The sequence below is a fragment of the Pelophylax lessonae genome (assembly GCF_965119305.1).
Source record: "Pelophylax lessonae genome assembly, chromosome: 3".
Classification (NCBI taxonomy): Eukaryota; Metazoa; Chordata; class Amphibia; order Anura; family Ranidae; genus Pelophylax; species Pelophylax lessonae.
Genome location: NC_138770.1, coordinates 462,911,143 through 462,927,356, shown reverse-complemented (window position 1 = coordinate 462,927,356; position 16,214 = coordinate 462,911,143). Strand labels below are relative to the sequence as shown.

The 16,214-nt window shown below is 40.1% G+C and overlaps 1 protein-coding gene across 11 annotated transcripts in view; it reads right to left on the bottom strand.

Annotated features, from left to right (window-relative positions):
• Nucleotides 1-16,214, bottom strand: part of QKI (QKI, KH domain containing RNA binding) — a 260,193-nt gene that overhangs the window by 83,194 nt on the left and 160,785 nt on the right. For all 11 annotated transcript variants that reach the window (XR_014225044.1, XM_082251334.1, XM_082251342.1 and 8 more), the window contains one exon: nt 4,872-5,015. Coding sequence is in view for 10 of the 11 variants with exons in the window: in XM_082251334.1 (XP_082107460.1) it covers nt 4,872-5,015 (144 nt within the window). In the remaining variant the exon portion in view is untranslated. The remainder of the gene's footprint in view (nt 1-4,871; nt 5,016-16,214) is intronic.

The window sequence follows — 16,214 nt, the reverse complement described above, 5'->3', positions numbered from 1 at the left end:
CAATTGTGTTAGCTATACAATTAGGTATTATAAGATTCTAATATCAAAAGTTTCATCCTCCTCAGAACAGGCGTAGAGAGGCAATACCTTCCAAAAGGGGCATCTGTTACATTACCAACTGTCAAACATAATTTTAAGTCGGTCATGTCTGTTTTGAGGGGTCACATGACAGAGCCAAGGGAAAGACTTCCCTGCACTCTAAACTACTGAGGTCATCAAGACTGAAACCATGGGTTAGTGCAGGTAAGTTATTGTGCAAGGATATGTACGGGGGGAAATTTCAACCGCTTTCATTTCCTTACAGTAAAAACTAAAAATTTTTGTTCTTGGGTTTAAATATAATTAAAGGTATACAATATTATACAATACCTTCCCCAAAGCAAACAAAACCTCAGGAAAGAGAAACCATTTTGTCTATAAAGAATAAACTGACTATTTAAGACTTTTTCACTTGGCATACATCAAGCTAAAGTTGACCATTAATGATCCAATTCCTATCAGGGTTTTAACATCAGAGGTGTTCTTCATACAAAAGTTTCAGGAAAAGCTCTGAATAATCTAAAGGAGGATACCATCCTCTTCCTAAAATTGACCCAAATCACCTTTCACAAAAATCACAGCGGCATACAGCTCTGAATGCAGATATGAAAGCATCTTACATTCATTAAACATTTTGTGATTTTATTTACAATTACTGGTTTTCCACTCCCTGCTTTCTTTAAAGTGCAACTCCACTTTTGTTGAGAGAAAACAAACAATCCCCTCTGTATGCTCAAACATTTCAAGGATTTTTAACAAACTTTGTTGAAGATTCTAACCGGTTTCTTCTCTGGGGGAAAAAAAAAAAAAAAAGCTGTGTTTGTACTTTGGATACGGATTCTGAATAGAAGACTTTTTCATTATTAATCAGCTGATGCACTTTCAGGGTTCTGATGATAAAACCTGCAGCGTATGAATCCCTTTAGATGGTGGAAGTATCTCATCAATAGTTACATTTTTGTTGCAGATGATGCCTAAAACCTGACTTCTATCTTAGGGCAGACTTCTGGGAAAGTCAGTGAGCCAATCACACATGCAGGAAATTACATTTTCTGCACACCAACTGTGTGCCTCCAAGAATCCATATTGCATTGAAATTTACAGTAAATGTTAGTGCTGCAGATTGAAAAGGAAAGGTAATGGGTAAAATTAAATTACAATATGGCCAGTACAGCAATGGTATGCGGTATTTTTTTTTCTCATTAAGTAGAGTTGGAGTTACCCTTTTAAGTGGTCATAAACCCCTATATATACCCAGGACATGAAACAAATCCTCCTACACAAGTAGTACCTGTGTAACTGCAGCCCACTCTTCTCTACAGCAGTTCAAAGTCCAGAATTGACATAGCTTGTCAGAGCTTCAAGAGTCAGGGGGTGGGGATCTGACATCACACACTGCACAGTTCTGAGAGGAGAGATCTGCGTAGCCTCAGAGCTGATTGCAGGGAAAGGACACACCCCCTCCACACAGAATTACATGCACAGTTGAAGTGATCAATCACAGACGGTGTGTCGGAGGGCTTTCCCCCCCCCCATCTCCCTATATCTATTGGAGTCCCTTTCAGCAGTGATTCATGAAAAGAGCAGAGCAACTATACAGCAGATAGAAATGACACTCAGTGCTAATGTCAGAGGTGTACAACCATTTTAGGGCACTTGTCCTCCTTGGCATACAGCTGCATCCTAGAAATTTCCTGTTATGTTTTCCAGAAGGCAGATCCAGAATTCTAGGCTAATTTCTAAAAGTAAAAAGGAGATGGATTCATCTTTCCTCAGTAAAAATGGCCACTGTGAGAATAGGAAGGTAACAAAATATAAAAAGGTATGCAAAAAATAAAAAGCCTGCGCTTTTTTTTTAAGTATTCATTCGAAGATCGCCTTTGCTAAACATTTTTGAAGTTGCCTTTGTTGTAATTTTTATCACGGGAGGGGGGGTTCCTCTTTTAGGAGAATGACGGGTTATGCATTTATGCACCATTCACGGATGTATAAAAATGATTTTGACTGAATCTGAAACATTGCTGGGACCTATCATGCAACTTGCAACACAAAGTCACATAAGTCAAAACATTCATTTTGTCGTCTTCATTAACCACTTTAGCACTGCTCACATTGCTGCCACTGCAGCAATGTGGCTCGTTATCGTCCAGCGACGTAGACCTACGTCGCTGGACTCCGCCCCTTGTGGGCGGCGCGCGCGCGCCGCCGGAGGCTCACTCCCGCTGTTTTCAGTCACAGCAGGAGTCGGGCCAGGGGAGGAGCGATCGCCGCTGCTTTTCCCCGATCATCGGGGAATCTAGTTTGGAGATCCGCCCGCTTGTGTAAACAGAGCGGGCGGATCTCCTAAGTGACAAGGAGTGACAGATTGCAGCGTTCAGCATAGCTGAACATGCGATCTGTCCTTGTGTCACCTCCCCCCCCACACGTTAGTAAGCACCAGGCATACATTAACCCCTCCCTCTCCAATAAAATTAACCCCTTCCCTGCCAGTGTAATTTTTACAGTAACAGTACATATATATATATATAGCACTGATTACTGCAGTAATGTCACTGGTACCCCCAAAAGTGTCAAAAATGTCAGTCAAGGGTCCGATCTGTCCGCCGCAATGTCGCAGTCCCGCAAAAAAAAAAAAAAACGCAGATCGCCGCCATTACGCGTTAAAAAAAAAAAACACCAAAAATGACAGAAATCTTTACCTTAGTTAGTAAACGCAATAACTTTTGCGCAAACCAATCAAAATACGCTTATTGTGATTTTTTTTACCAAACATAGGTAGCAGAAAACAAATTGGCCAAAAATTTTAAAAAATTCTGATTTTTACATTTTTTGGGGGGGAATTTCATATAAAAAAAATGTGAAAAATATTGTAATTTTTTTCAAAATAAATGCTCTTTTTTTGTTTATAGCGCAAAAAGTAAAAATTGCACAGGTGATCAAATACCACCAAAAGAAAGCTCTGTTTGTGGGGAAAAAAATGACAATTTCGTTTGGGTACGGCATCGCACGACCGCGCAATTGTCAGTTAAATTCGCACAGCGCCGAATCGCAAAAAGTGGCCTGGACGTAAGACAGCAAAATCCTCCGGTGGTAAAGTGGTTAATGTGACTCAAGTTGCAATGATCAAAAAAAAACAAAAAAAAAAGGTTCCTGCACTACTCTTCTGCAACTTTGGTGCGACTTGAGTGCTATTGACTGCAATGTTATTTCACTAAAGTCACAAGTCGCACGTCTTTGGAGTTGCAATGTGAACTGAGCATCAGAAAGAACACCAAAAGGGTAGGCTCACACCGAACTACACATGACAGCAGGTGCATTGACATGCACCATTATTCTGCACTGAGGTAAGCAGTTAGCACATTCCCTTCTATGAGTTTTTACTTGTGTTGCAATGCTATACCACCCCCCCCCCCCCCCCCCCGAGACATTTCTTTTGGCAATGCACTGCAGTGCGGTACATAGTTCCCGTCTGTTTAAATTATTCAGCCTGCACCAATAGTGTGGAGGGACATAACTAAGAGCAAGGCTTTTTGTCTCGTCCAGGAATATGGTATGAAAAGCCCCAAAAAATAAAAGCCATATATTTTTACTTTAAGCAACAGCTATAATATAGTTCACTGAAATATCAGATAGTATTAAAACCCAGTTGTAATAGACCCATGCTTAATACCCCTATTCTTCCAATGAATAATTAAAAACAAATGAAAAAAGCAGTAGTTCCAACAGGGAGAGGAAAAAAAAAAAATAAAAAAAAAGGACAAAAGTCTTAAGAACCCCACCTAAATCATAGTGCCAAGTGTACAGTTTTAGAAGACAGAACTGCTTACATAAACACAGAATTGGTTGATAGGCCTAGGGCCCAAGAGACATTTTACACCACACTGTAGGAAAAATATCACCTGAAGCTCCTGTTAGCTGATATATATCCACTGAGCCTGAACATGCTGCTTTAAAAACGTAGCACTACTTTAACGGCTTGCTTTAGGCCCATTGGAATTTCTACACTATCCTTCACACTGCTGTTTAAAGGGTCTTTGGTTTGCAAAAGGCTGCAGGAGAGTACATGCTCACATAGACAGATACTGAATTGACAATCAATAAAACCTGACTTGAAAGTTTCTGTGTAGTTGCTAAACACACACAATGACCTTTGCATTTCAGTAGAACAGGAAGATTCCACTCCAAAAAAAAAAAAAAAAGCAGACTGTAATCAACTGAAGAAATGTGGTAAGGAAATTATGTGGACCAGGTTACGTGGGACATAAGTATGGCTCTGATCAAATATACAATATAAGCCAACAGTGAACTATTAAAAAACATTTTCTGTATATTGATAGATAACCACATTTGTAGGTTATCTGTATAGAGTAAGTTGCACTCTAATGCTGTGCAAACTTGGGGCCACTATGTGGATTTTAAAAATGAAAATTTAAAGCAAATAAAAATCCTTATTTATTGCATGCATCGAGTGAAAAAAAAAAAAATTATCTTTAAGCGAGTGTTGAATAACACAATAAAAATGTAAGAAAATACTGTCTGGGGAAAAAAAAAAAAAAAATAGATGGGTGTCTAGTGACCTACCCAGATGTATGTAACCTACTTCTTCCTTCTCTAGTAAGTAAACAGTCTTCCAAATACTACTAGAAGGGGCTCTCCCCATTTTGGCCGAAACCAGCTGACTTTCAGCCCATGTGTACAGCTCCTTGTCCCACAAATTAGCACAATTGTCATGTAAAAGTACTTAGACAAAAAACACGGGGTAATACCATATGCATCATCAAAGAAGTCTTTGTGCTTCATTTAGTTGATATGTATATATAAAATGTACTTACTGCTGGAACCAGTAACTTTTTCACTTCTTCCACTGCTCTTCTTAACTTAATTTCTGCTCTATTCTGGGAATCTTCCACAGTTATTAGTACGTGCAAGTCTTCATTCAGGTGCTCCCAGTTTGGCTTTCCTCGATTCTGTTCCTCCTATAAGAAAGTAGAAACAATTATATGGGTTTGAACAATACAGGTCTATTCAAAGCTTATGCTGTCAAGACCCAAATTGACCATGCTCATTTTCAAACATTCACAACAACTGAAGAAATGTCTGACTAGGTCCCAGTGCTACTCATCCACACAGCCTAGTGGTGTCTGCCAGGGAAACAAGTAGACAGCACCTGGGGGTGACATCAGAACTTGGGATGGACTCTCCACTCTTCCAATTGTAAAGGGGAGGAGGAAAAGCAGCATTTGAGAAACAGGGAGGAGGGGGGGGGGGGATAAAAGGAGGACAACAAACAGCAGGGAGGAGCCGACACTCAGGTGAGGCTACGTATAGGTAGAGGAAGCAGACCCCGATAAGGCAAAGGCTCTAATTACACCAATGCGTTTTTTCATGCTTTTGCAGAAGAGCAGGACATTTTGTAACATGGGTTCCTTTGCGCCTGTGTGTTTTTGGAAAGGGTCAAGGGACTTTAACCACTTAAGCCCCGGAGGATTTTCCTGCTAAACGACCAGGGGGTATTTTGCGATTCGGCACTGCGTGACTTTAACAGACAATTGCGCGGTCGTGCGACGCTATATCTAAACAAATTTGGCGTCCTTTTTTTCCCACAAACAGAGCTTTCTTTTGGTGGTATTTGATCACCCGTGCGATTTTTACTTTTTGCGCTATAAACAAAAAAAGAGCGTACATTTTGCAAAAACAACAATATTTTTCACTTTTTATATGAAATTCCCCAAAAAAAATGTAAAAATCAAAATTTTTTAAAATTTTCGGCCAATTTGTTTTATGCTACCTATGTTTGGTAAAAAAAAAAAAAAATCGCCAAAAGCGTATTTTGATTGGTTTGCGCAAAAGTTATCGCGTTTACTAACAAAGGGAAAGATTTCTGTCATTTTTGGTGTTTCTTTTTTTAACGTGTAATGGCGGCGATCTGCGATTTTTTTGCGGTACTGCGACATTGGGGCGGACAGATCGGACCCTTGACTGACATTTTTGACACTTTTGGGGTTACCAGTGACATTTCTACAGTAATCAGTGCTATATATATGCACGGTTACTGTAAAAATACACTGGTAGTGAAGGGGTTAACTTTATTTGGGAGGGAGGGGCTGTGTGTGTCCCTAGGGGCGTGCTTTCTACTGTGATTGGCTGTGGCTTGAGCTGTAAGGACACTGATCAACGGATCTACATACTAGATCCGAGTGATCAGTGACTTTACAGCGAGGAGAATGACAGGTGGCTTGTTTACACAAGCTGCCTGACATTCTCCCTCTCCCCCGCTGATCGCCAAGTGACCGGCGGACATCGGGTCCGCTGGTCACACGCGCGGGGGGGTCCGTGACCGCACCTCCGCGGGCGCGCGCTCGCTCCCCAGAGCCTCACAGGCGAGCGACGTAGACCTACGTCACTCTGCCTGTGAGGGGCCGACTGCCGCAGTAAATATACTGTGAGCAGTCGGCAAGCGGTTAAAATGTAAAACAGTGCTTTTTTTGGTTCAATAGACTTCAATAGAGAAGCTGTGAAAAAGCATGCAGTGTGTTTTTACCGTGTTTTTTTGCCCAACAACAAATTGGGCATAAAAAGAAAAAAAAAGAAAAAATCGTGAACCACAAGTTGCAGTAAAAAAAAAAACTGCAAGAAGCACTGCAGAAATGCCCAAAAGCAAACGAAATAGGTGTGAATAACACCTATTTTACCTGAGAAAGAAAGACCTGTATATGAAAGACCTGTATACTTAAGAAGCTCATAGATTTTCTACTTTTTTTGTTCATGCAAATGGTTGAATGAAAAAAAAAAAAAAAAAAACACTCCAATCCAAACATACGATGTGGATGGAGGAATCCTCCCCCATTGAGTTACACTATTCTGACAGTGGGGAGACTTTCCTGCTGTCAGAATACACTGACTACAGACTACAGCCAGTGGTGCTGACTGAGCGTCAAAAATCCGACAGGGCTTTTGTAGGGAAGTAGCAGATCTTGCCTATACATTAACCGAAATAGGGACTGTTCAGCAAGAAACTCTGATCTATGTGTGGCCGGCTTTACGTATTTTCTGGATGCTCCTTTCCTGTTACGTGATCCAGCTTCCCTCTGTCAGCCATCATTACTTCAGGGGAGAGGAGGGAGGGTTGATGACAAATAGGGCATAGTAAGCCTATGGATAGCATCACTTCTAGGCTTTATGAGCAGTTGTTAAAGTACTCAGTCCTTTCCCCTGCAGCTCTGCATACACAGTGGAGATTATGTGAAAGGTGGATCCTGAAAAAAAGGCTGGCCATAAATGGCTTGAATCTCAGCCGATTCTGCAGGGACTGGTGGACATTTAAGCCATGGATAGACTTTATGTACCCAAGTCAATCCATCGATCAACTCGAGTACAACATGGCGGATTTTCAGCATGCGTTTACTGCCAGGGGCTATAGCGACTAGCAATAATCATTGTGCTTTCCAGGCAGGGATTGATAAATTACATAGGATTCAATTTTCGATTCCAAGTTGTTTCTTCCTGTTTCTTTAAAGCGGGCTTAAACCCAAAGCGAAAAGTGTAAAATATTAGAGCTTATCAATCCTTTGATGTAGTGGCTGCATTAGTTTTATTTTTGTTAGGGTTTCCCCCTGTTTTCAGGAACTTTTTTCCTAGAAAACTCATGTAACAACATCTAACATTTTTACAGCCATGTTAATGAAGACATATTTAAAAAAACAAAAAAATAAAATAAAACAAAAAACCATAAACAAAGCAGTCATTGTGAAGAACTGAAAAGTGACATATGCACACTACATGTCTTCCAGGAAAACACAACTATCTTGTAAGTTCATATGTAAAATCAAACTATTATTATATTAATGTGATTTATACAAGCAGATTTCAGAAGGAAAACTTTATAATAGCAGTGAACAATACAAACAGTTTATGTATTTGCATTCCCAGTACTTCCATGGAGCTCCAAAAAAACAAAGCACATAAAAGTAAGGGCTGGATTTCAGTAATGTGCCCCCTAGGCGATACTAGTAACATCGAATAAGAAAAAAAGTAGAAAAAAAGATTAGACAGCATAGACTGCCTAGCCTGTAGAATGATCTCATTTAAAGGCCAATGTGGCCTTATCACAAATTCAGGCCTGATAAACGTTATCTGCAGTTTGTAGAAGTACTAAAAGGCTAAAGTCACTGTGTGGTCCTGCCAGAGAAAATGTAAAATGCACATATTTTGCTACGTTAGAGCCATCAAACCAGCACTACAATGGGATTTATGTTCTTCCCGTATAATCCATTTCTCTGAGTTAAATCGACAGACACAGCACTACTAAATCATAACTACTGGGTTATATTGCCTCCTCCAGGAGTAGAACAGAACAAAAAAACACCTGGCTATGCCCCTGGGCCATCCTCAGCTTGGTATACAACCCCCCCCCCCCCCATTCTCTGCTCTAGGTAATCCATTTAGTAGCAAACAGTATTAGAAGTATCAGAACTCCATAGAGGGGTGGGTGCTCTGTCTGTCAGTGAACTCTGAGAAATGGATTTTATGGTAAGTACAAAAATCCCATTTTCTCTTTCGTTCATCGATGAACGCAGCGCGCCCCATAAATAATAACTACTGGGACGTCCAAAAGGAAAATGAGGGGTGGGGAAAATAATCCAAGGCTAAACATAAGAGCCTTAACCAGGACACAGGAGCCCCCATCTGAAAAATAAAAGTTTACAAAGAAAAACCATCAAGAGTGGACTAGTCCACTTTTTTAAAAGGGACTTCTCAAAAGGGTATCGTACAGCAAAACATTTGGGGACCATACGTTATTTTGGTTGTTCCCATTCCTTACAGGAAAACCTGTCAAAATAAGGAACATAAGGTAACACCTTTGGAGTGCGAGGTGACTTATGCATACCAAACGACACAGCGACGACTGTGGCTAAATCAGCCGCATCCTTCATTTTTAAAGTCTCACGCACTGCAGTGATAAGTGCGTCTACCAGCGCTTTTTAATTCGCTGCTGTGACCATGGAAGAATCATCCTCACTATCGGATGGATCTGGAGGTGCGATATTAAGCCCATGAGGCTTCGGTCATCTCCAGCGTCTCCCGGACTAAGGGGAAATAGCTCCTATGACCTCATTGGGCTACACAAGCATGACTGCTAGATGGTGACCAGCCAGACTAAGGGAAAATGGCCCCAGTGACATCGGGCTACACAAACATGACCGCCAACCGGAGACCAGCCAGACTAAGGGAAAATGGCCATCATCAGCTAGAGCTTGCTGCCATGATCTTCCCTGTGCCCTCTGCAAGCAGACCCCTCTGCACTGGGACCCCCCTGCACTATACCCACACTGAAATGCAGTGGGGCATGCACTTAGGGGTCTCCTATACTGGGACGCATCCAGACTACCAGGGCAGGACACCTCATTCCAGGACCCTTACAGAGTGGGGATAGCGGGGGGAGACCCCAGGTGGTCTCTGCTGCATCCTCTGCCCTGGGACCGCCACCAGACTCCAGGTTCAGACAGGGTGGAAAAGGAGTGTGGGGAAGCCCAGCTCATGGATTTTTAAGGATGGGAGCAGGGAACCTGCAGGCAGGTCTGACCGTCCCTGGAGGTTACCTGCATCCACCCCAGAAAAAGCGCCAAAATGAGAGGGGGGGAGTGTACTTAGCCTTCCATTGTGAGAGTAACGCTCCAGACAGAATCCTCGCCACCGAAGTAGGGAAGCTGTCGGCCAAGAAATGTGTGCGTCCCTGCCAGAATTTTAACTTGCAGCCGTGAGGCTATGTCGTAGCCAACCTAGCGCATAGCTGTGGTCAGCACGCGCTCGCTGGCTGGGATGGGGGGGGACCACTGGATCTAGATTATCCAACCCCTCGCCCAGCCCCTTACTCCGGACCAGACAAAATTATACTAATTACTTAGAGCAGAGAGGGGGTTATATACCAAGCTGAGGACGGCCCATGGGCATAGCCAGATGTTTTTTGTTCTGCCTAGTCCTACTCCTGGAGGAAGAAATATAACCCAGTAGTTCTGATTTATGGAGCGCTGTGTCCGTCGATGAACGAAAGAGACTTTTTTTTATAAAGGCAGATCAGAAAGTATAGGAAAAACCACTCATGTGTAACCTGTATTACCATTTGTATATATCCTATGCATTTTTTTGCCAATTCAGAATATAAGATTTTTTTTTAAAATATTGTTTTGTTTATAGAGCAATGCATAGAAAATGTAAATTACATATTAAAACACCAACTAATGTAAACTTTTTTTTATGGTACAAAATGATAGCGAATACCGGAGAATGACATTGTACTTTGAGGCTCAAAGCTCTCCTAGACATCACTGGAAGTTTGTCTGTTGATGCTTCATCTAAGCATTTTAGATTGAAAGTGTCAAACAAAAGGCTATATGCTCAGAAGATCCCAGGTAAATTCCCAGCATAATTCAATGACAGAAGCAAATACAATTATCACTTGCAGGTAATTCTTGGCGCAAGAGGGAATATTCTTGAATTATTAACCTAATTAATTTGAGTTAAGAAGGGAGCAAAGCGCTCTAATTGACTTCAAGTGCAATGTGTCCAGCACAGGGGACCATAAATCATGAAGGAGGAAACAAAATTGAAAATGTGGTTTATTCATTGCTTATCATGGTGTATTTAGAGCTGAAAAACCTATGTTCTTAGATGTGTTTTACACAGCTTTCATTAATGTCTAAAGGATTTCTTACACTTGTCAATACAGCATATTCATTTTAAAAGAAAAAGTCATGCCCCGTTTCCATTTACATGCATAAAAACATGACCTTGTGATGTCCAGTATTACAACCTAATTTGAAAAATTGTCTTACATCATCCTTACATCATACATTACTTTGAGTATGCAATTGCAGATTATAAATACTAAAAGTGGAGAAAGCCAACATAGGCTTCCCAACCAACATGTACCAGAACTTCTATACAGTGCTAAGCATAAATGAGTACACCCCAACGGATTTGTCAGAAAAATTTTACTTTATTTCAGAATCAACATTTTCTATGGAACACTATACTCCAAAATATTCCCACAAATGCAGGCCATTGATTGCAACCAAGATTTGTTAATTTGCATACACAAAAATTTATTTTTCCAAACATATTCATTCAAGACCATGTTGCAAAAATTAATAAACCCCAATGAAAGTCTTAGGAGCAAAGCTAAATCCTAAACAAAATCCTAATTAACAAGAATTCAACTACAGGTGAGCCCAATTATCCATTAAACAGGGTCCATCAGACAGTGGATTATAAAAGAGTGTTACTTAAAGAAAAACCCTTCCCAATTAATGCTGTCAGAAAAGCACCATATGGAAGAGAAATGTCACAAGGCCTGAGAAAGAAAAGAATTTCTTTACACAAGAAAGATGAAGTGTATAAGATCAGCAAAGCTTTACTTATCAGTCAGAATACTGTAGCAAAAGTGATACAAAAAATGTAACAAAGATGGAACTACAACCATCTCACAGAAACCTGCAGGTTATCCACGGGAGGTAACACGGGAGGCAACACCTCAACAGGAGCGTCTTCTGATGAGAAGAGTTAAAGAAAACTACCATGCAAGTTTACTGCAGTTAGCTAAAGAAGTAGAAAGCAAAACTAGGGTGATTGTTTCCCATGACACAATACGGCGTACAATGACATGCATGGCTGTTGTCCATGAAGGAAGCCTCTTAACCCCTTCCTACTGACGTAACACAAATATGGAGGCACCAGCTTCAAGAGGTTGTGCCAGGATGATGCCTGCAGCTAGAGGCATCTTCAGGGTACCGTATTTTTTAGAGCCAATGGTCAGCTTTCTTGTAACAACCACCAATGCAGCTGCTCAATTTTTATTGCAAGGAGCGGCAGTTTCCTTCTGTGGGGCTGCATAAGTGCTGCTGGTGTCAGGGAGCTGCATTTCATTGATGGTATCATGAATTCACAGATGTGTTGCTGTATATTATGAGGAGAAGATGCTACCATCACAGTACCCTTGGCTGTCGTGCATTTTTCCAACATGACAATGATCCAAAACAGATATCTAAGGCCACTGTTGCATTTGTGAAGAACAGGGTGAAAGTGATTCAGTGGCCAAGTACTGTATGTTTGAACCCAATAAAACACCTATGGGGAATTCTGAAGAGACAAGTTGAGCATCACTCATCCAGCATCCAGGCTCTAAAAGAGGTTGTTCTTGAAGAAGGGAAAAAGATAGATGTTGCAATATGTCGCCAACTTGTTCATTCCATGCCTAGAAGACTTGGTGCGGTCTTTACAAATCATGGAGGTCATACAAAATACTAGATGTAGTAGTTTTTGTTGTAGGTTGTATTCATTTTTGCATCAACTAATTTGAGTAAAAACTAAAGATTGTGTAACCTAAGTTATATTATTAATCTTACTTTCATGTAATGGAGTTAAACAAAATGTTCTATAAAATTCAGTTTTGTCAAAAGTTTGGAAATTGTTGGGGGGTTCATTGAGATATTGATTAGAATCTTTGATATTGATTATGCTGAGCACTGTGTGTGTATACACACACACACAGTATCTCACACAAGTGAGTACACCCCTCACATTTTTGTAAATATTTTCTTATATCTTTTCATGTGACAACACTGAAGAAATGACACTTTGCTATAATATAAAGTAGGGAGTGTAGAACTAGGCAAAAAAAAAAAAAAAGGATCAGGTGCCCAGGTAATAAATTGTCATAAAACACAAAACAAGGGAGTGTAAACAAACTGCTGCCAACTAGCTGCAGGTGATCCAACATTAAAAATAGGAAAAAAAAATATAGCAGCGCACGTTTGTACTCCTGAATAAGTGAATAACGTTATTCTTTTCATCTGAAGTTTTAATGAATCACAGTGCCTCAAATCTTTTACAACACCCATATCCAAAAAGTGCAAAACAAAGAATCGCTATTTCAAAAAGTGCTAGTGCAACAAAATCTGTGCAGTGCAATCAAAGAGTGTGTGTGTGTATGTATATATATATATATATATATATATCTATATACACACACACACATATACATATATATATATATATATATATATATATATATATATATATATATATATATATATATATATATATATATATACACACACATACATACACACATATATATATATATATATATATATATATATTTATTATATTTATATATTTTCATCAAAACCTGCTAGTGCAGAATATAAATACCAAGAATCATCTGTGCAATATACATGGTAACATAGTAATATAATCAGAGCAAAAAAATTTAAATATATATATAAAACACCCAATTAATTCATCGATAAACATCATACATGTGCAATATCAAAAAAATATAAATGATTAAAAATTATTAAAAAGCAATTTTCCATCTTTAAAGTCCCAAGTGAATATAAAAAGTGCAAAAAATTATCAAAATGATACAATTTCTTCAGTGAAAAAGACGTGCAAAACGCCCAACGTGCTCCTTCCACCACATTCCCCACATTGGCTCACCAGATGGGATTAGCTGGTCAAATTAAAAACCAGCAAATGCGCCTTTTTATATACAATTTCCAGCAGCTTGGTTCCTATTCCAAAATATGGTCATTCGCATCTTCCCATACAGGCACTCTAACAGAGATAGGTAAGGATAGTATTTTGAAAAAAAGAAGAACCCATATAGTGTAATTCCATAAAAGAATCTTCACTTCTTTATTAAAATATAAAAAACTTTACACTCACATTTTTCAGTGTCTACCCAACACTGGAAATAAAAAGCATTCGTTCTTCACTCTAGCCGTGTATCCAAGCCGCGACTGTAAGGCAGACTTGTGCGATGGTGTTGGGCTCCACCCTACTAGTTTCTTGTGTTCATTGAGATATTGATTAAAATCTTACTTTTCAAAAGGGGTGTACTCATTTATGCCGAGCACTGGGTATACACACATATACACACACGCACAATCTCACAAAAGTGAGTACATCCCTCACATTTTTGTAAATAGTTTATTATATCTTTTCATTTGACAACACTGAAGAAATGACATTTTGCTACAATGTAGTGAGTGTACAGCTTGCATAACAGTGAATATTTGCTGTTCCCCTCAAAATAACTCAACACAGCCATTAATGTCTAAACCGCTGGTAACAAAAGTCAGTATACCCACTAAGTGAAAATGTCAAAATTAGGCCCAATTAGCCATTTTCCCTCCCCGGTGTCGCGAGACTTGTCAGGTGAGAATGGGGAGGTGTGTTAAATTTGGTGTTAATCGCTCTTACTCTCTCGTACTGGTAACTGGAAGTTTTAACATGGCACCTCATGTCAAAGAACTCTGAGGGTCTGAAAAAAAAAAAAAAAATTGTTGCTCTACATAAAGATGGCCTAGGCTATGAGAGGATTGCCAAGACCCTGAAACTGAGCTGAAGCTTGGTGGCCAAGACCACACAGCGGTTTAACAGGATAGGTTCCACTCAGAAAAGGACTCGCCATGATCGACCAAAGAAGTTGAGTGCACATGCTCAGCGTCATATACAGAGGTTGTCTTTGGGAAATAGATGTATGAGTGCTGCCAGCATTTCTGCAGAGGTTGAAAGGGGGGGGGGGGGGGTCAGCCTCTCAGTGCTCAGACCCTACGCCACACACTGCATCAAATTGGTCTGCATGGCTGTCGTCCCAGAAGGAAGCCTCTTCTAAAAGATGATGCACAAGAAAGCCCACAGTTTGCTGAAGACAAGCAGACTAAGGACTTGGATTACTGGAACCATATCCTTTGGTCTGATGAGACCAAGATACATTTATTTGGTTCAGATGGTGTCAAGCAGGTGTGGCGGCAACCAGGTGAGGAGTATAAAGACAAGTGTGTCTTCCCTACAGTCAAGCATAGTGGGGGGAGTGTCATGGTCTGGGGCTGCACGAGTGTTGCCGACACTGGGGAGCTACAGTTCATTGAGGGAACCATGAATGCCAACATGTACTGTAACATACTGAGGCAGAGCAGTATTTCAACATAACGACCCCAAATACATCTCCAAGATGACGACTGGCTTGCTAAAGAAGCTGAGGGTAAAGGTGAAGGACAGGCCAAGCATGTCTCCAGACCTTAACTCTATGATCATCTGTGGGGCATCCTCAAAACGGAAGGTGAAGGAGCGCAAGGTATCCAACATCCACCAGCTCCGTGATGTCGTCTTGGAGGAGTGGAAGAGGACTCCAGTGGCAACCTGTGAAGCTTTGGTGAACTCCATGCCCAAGTGGGTTAAGGCAGTGCTGAGAAGGAATTGTGGCCACACAAAATATTGATACTTTGGGCCCAATTTGGACATATTTACTTAGGGATGTACTCACTTTTGTTGCCAGCAGTTTAGACATTAATGGCTGTGTGTTGAGTTATTTTAAGGGGACAGTACATTTACACTGTTATACAAGCTGTACACTTACTACTTTACATTGTAGCAAAGAGTCATCTCTTCAATGTTGTCGCATGAAAGGTACAATAGAATATTTATAGAAATGTGAGGGGTGTACCTCACTTTTGTGAATATATATATATATATATATATATATATATATATATATATATCACTGGCTTGCATGGAAAACATGTTTCAAATGACACACTAATTATCTGTTTGAACAGCAGCAGAATTTCTGTAACACTCAGCGCCAGAGCGCACTGATTGTCCAAACCCCTGCTGATACAGTTTTAATTGTGCATTTATAGCCAGGGAAATTAGCAAAGACTTTTGCTCCTACTGTGCTTCTAATAGCAAGAGTTCACACAGAGGAAGCTGTGTAGCAAAGAATGCCCAAGAAAGAAAATAAGGACAAGTTTGCAAACACATTATCTAGCCGCTGTGGTGCAATTTATTGACCAGGTGGGCAAGAACCACACAACGGGGGGGAGATGTAAAATAGTATTCGCTCTCTATATTGCATTTACAAAAATGTGAAGATATTTGTTGAACTAGATGGACTTGTGTCTTATTTCAGCTAGACCAAGTATATTTAAAGCATAGTGTATTTTTACAAACAAGTAGACTAAAAATGCTATATATATATATATATATATATATATATATATAAATAAATAAGTCATTGCACTTCTGCTATACCCCTTAGGCCTCAAGCACACTGTTGCTTGATAAACTGACATTTAGGAGCAGTTGGGTTTTTTTTTTTTTTTTTTTAGCAG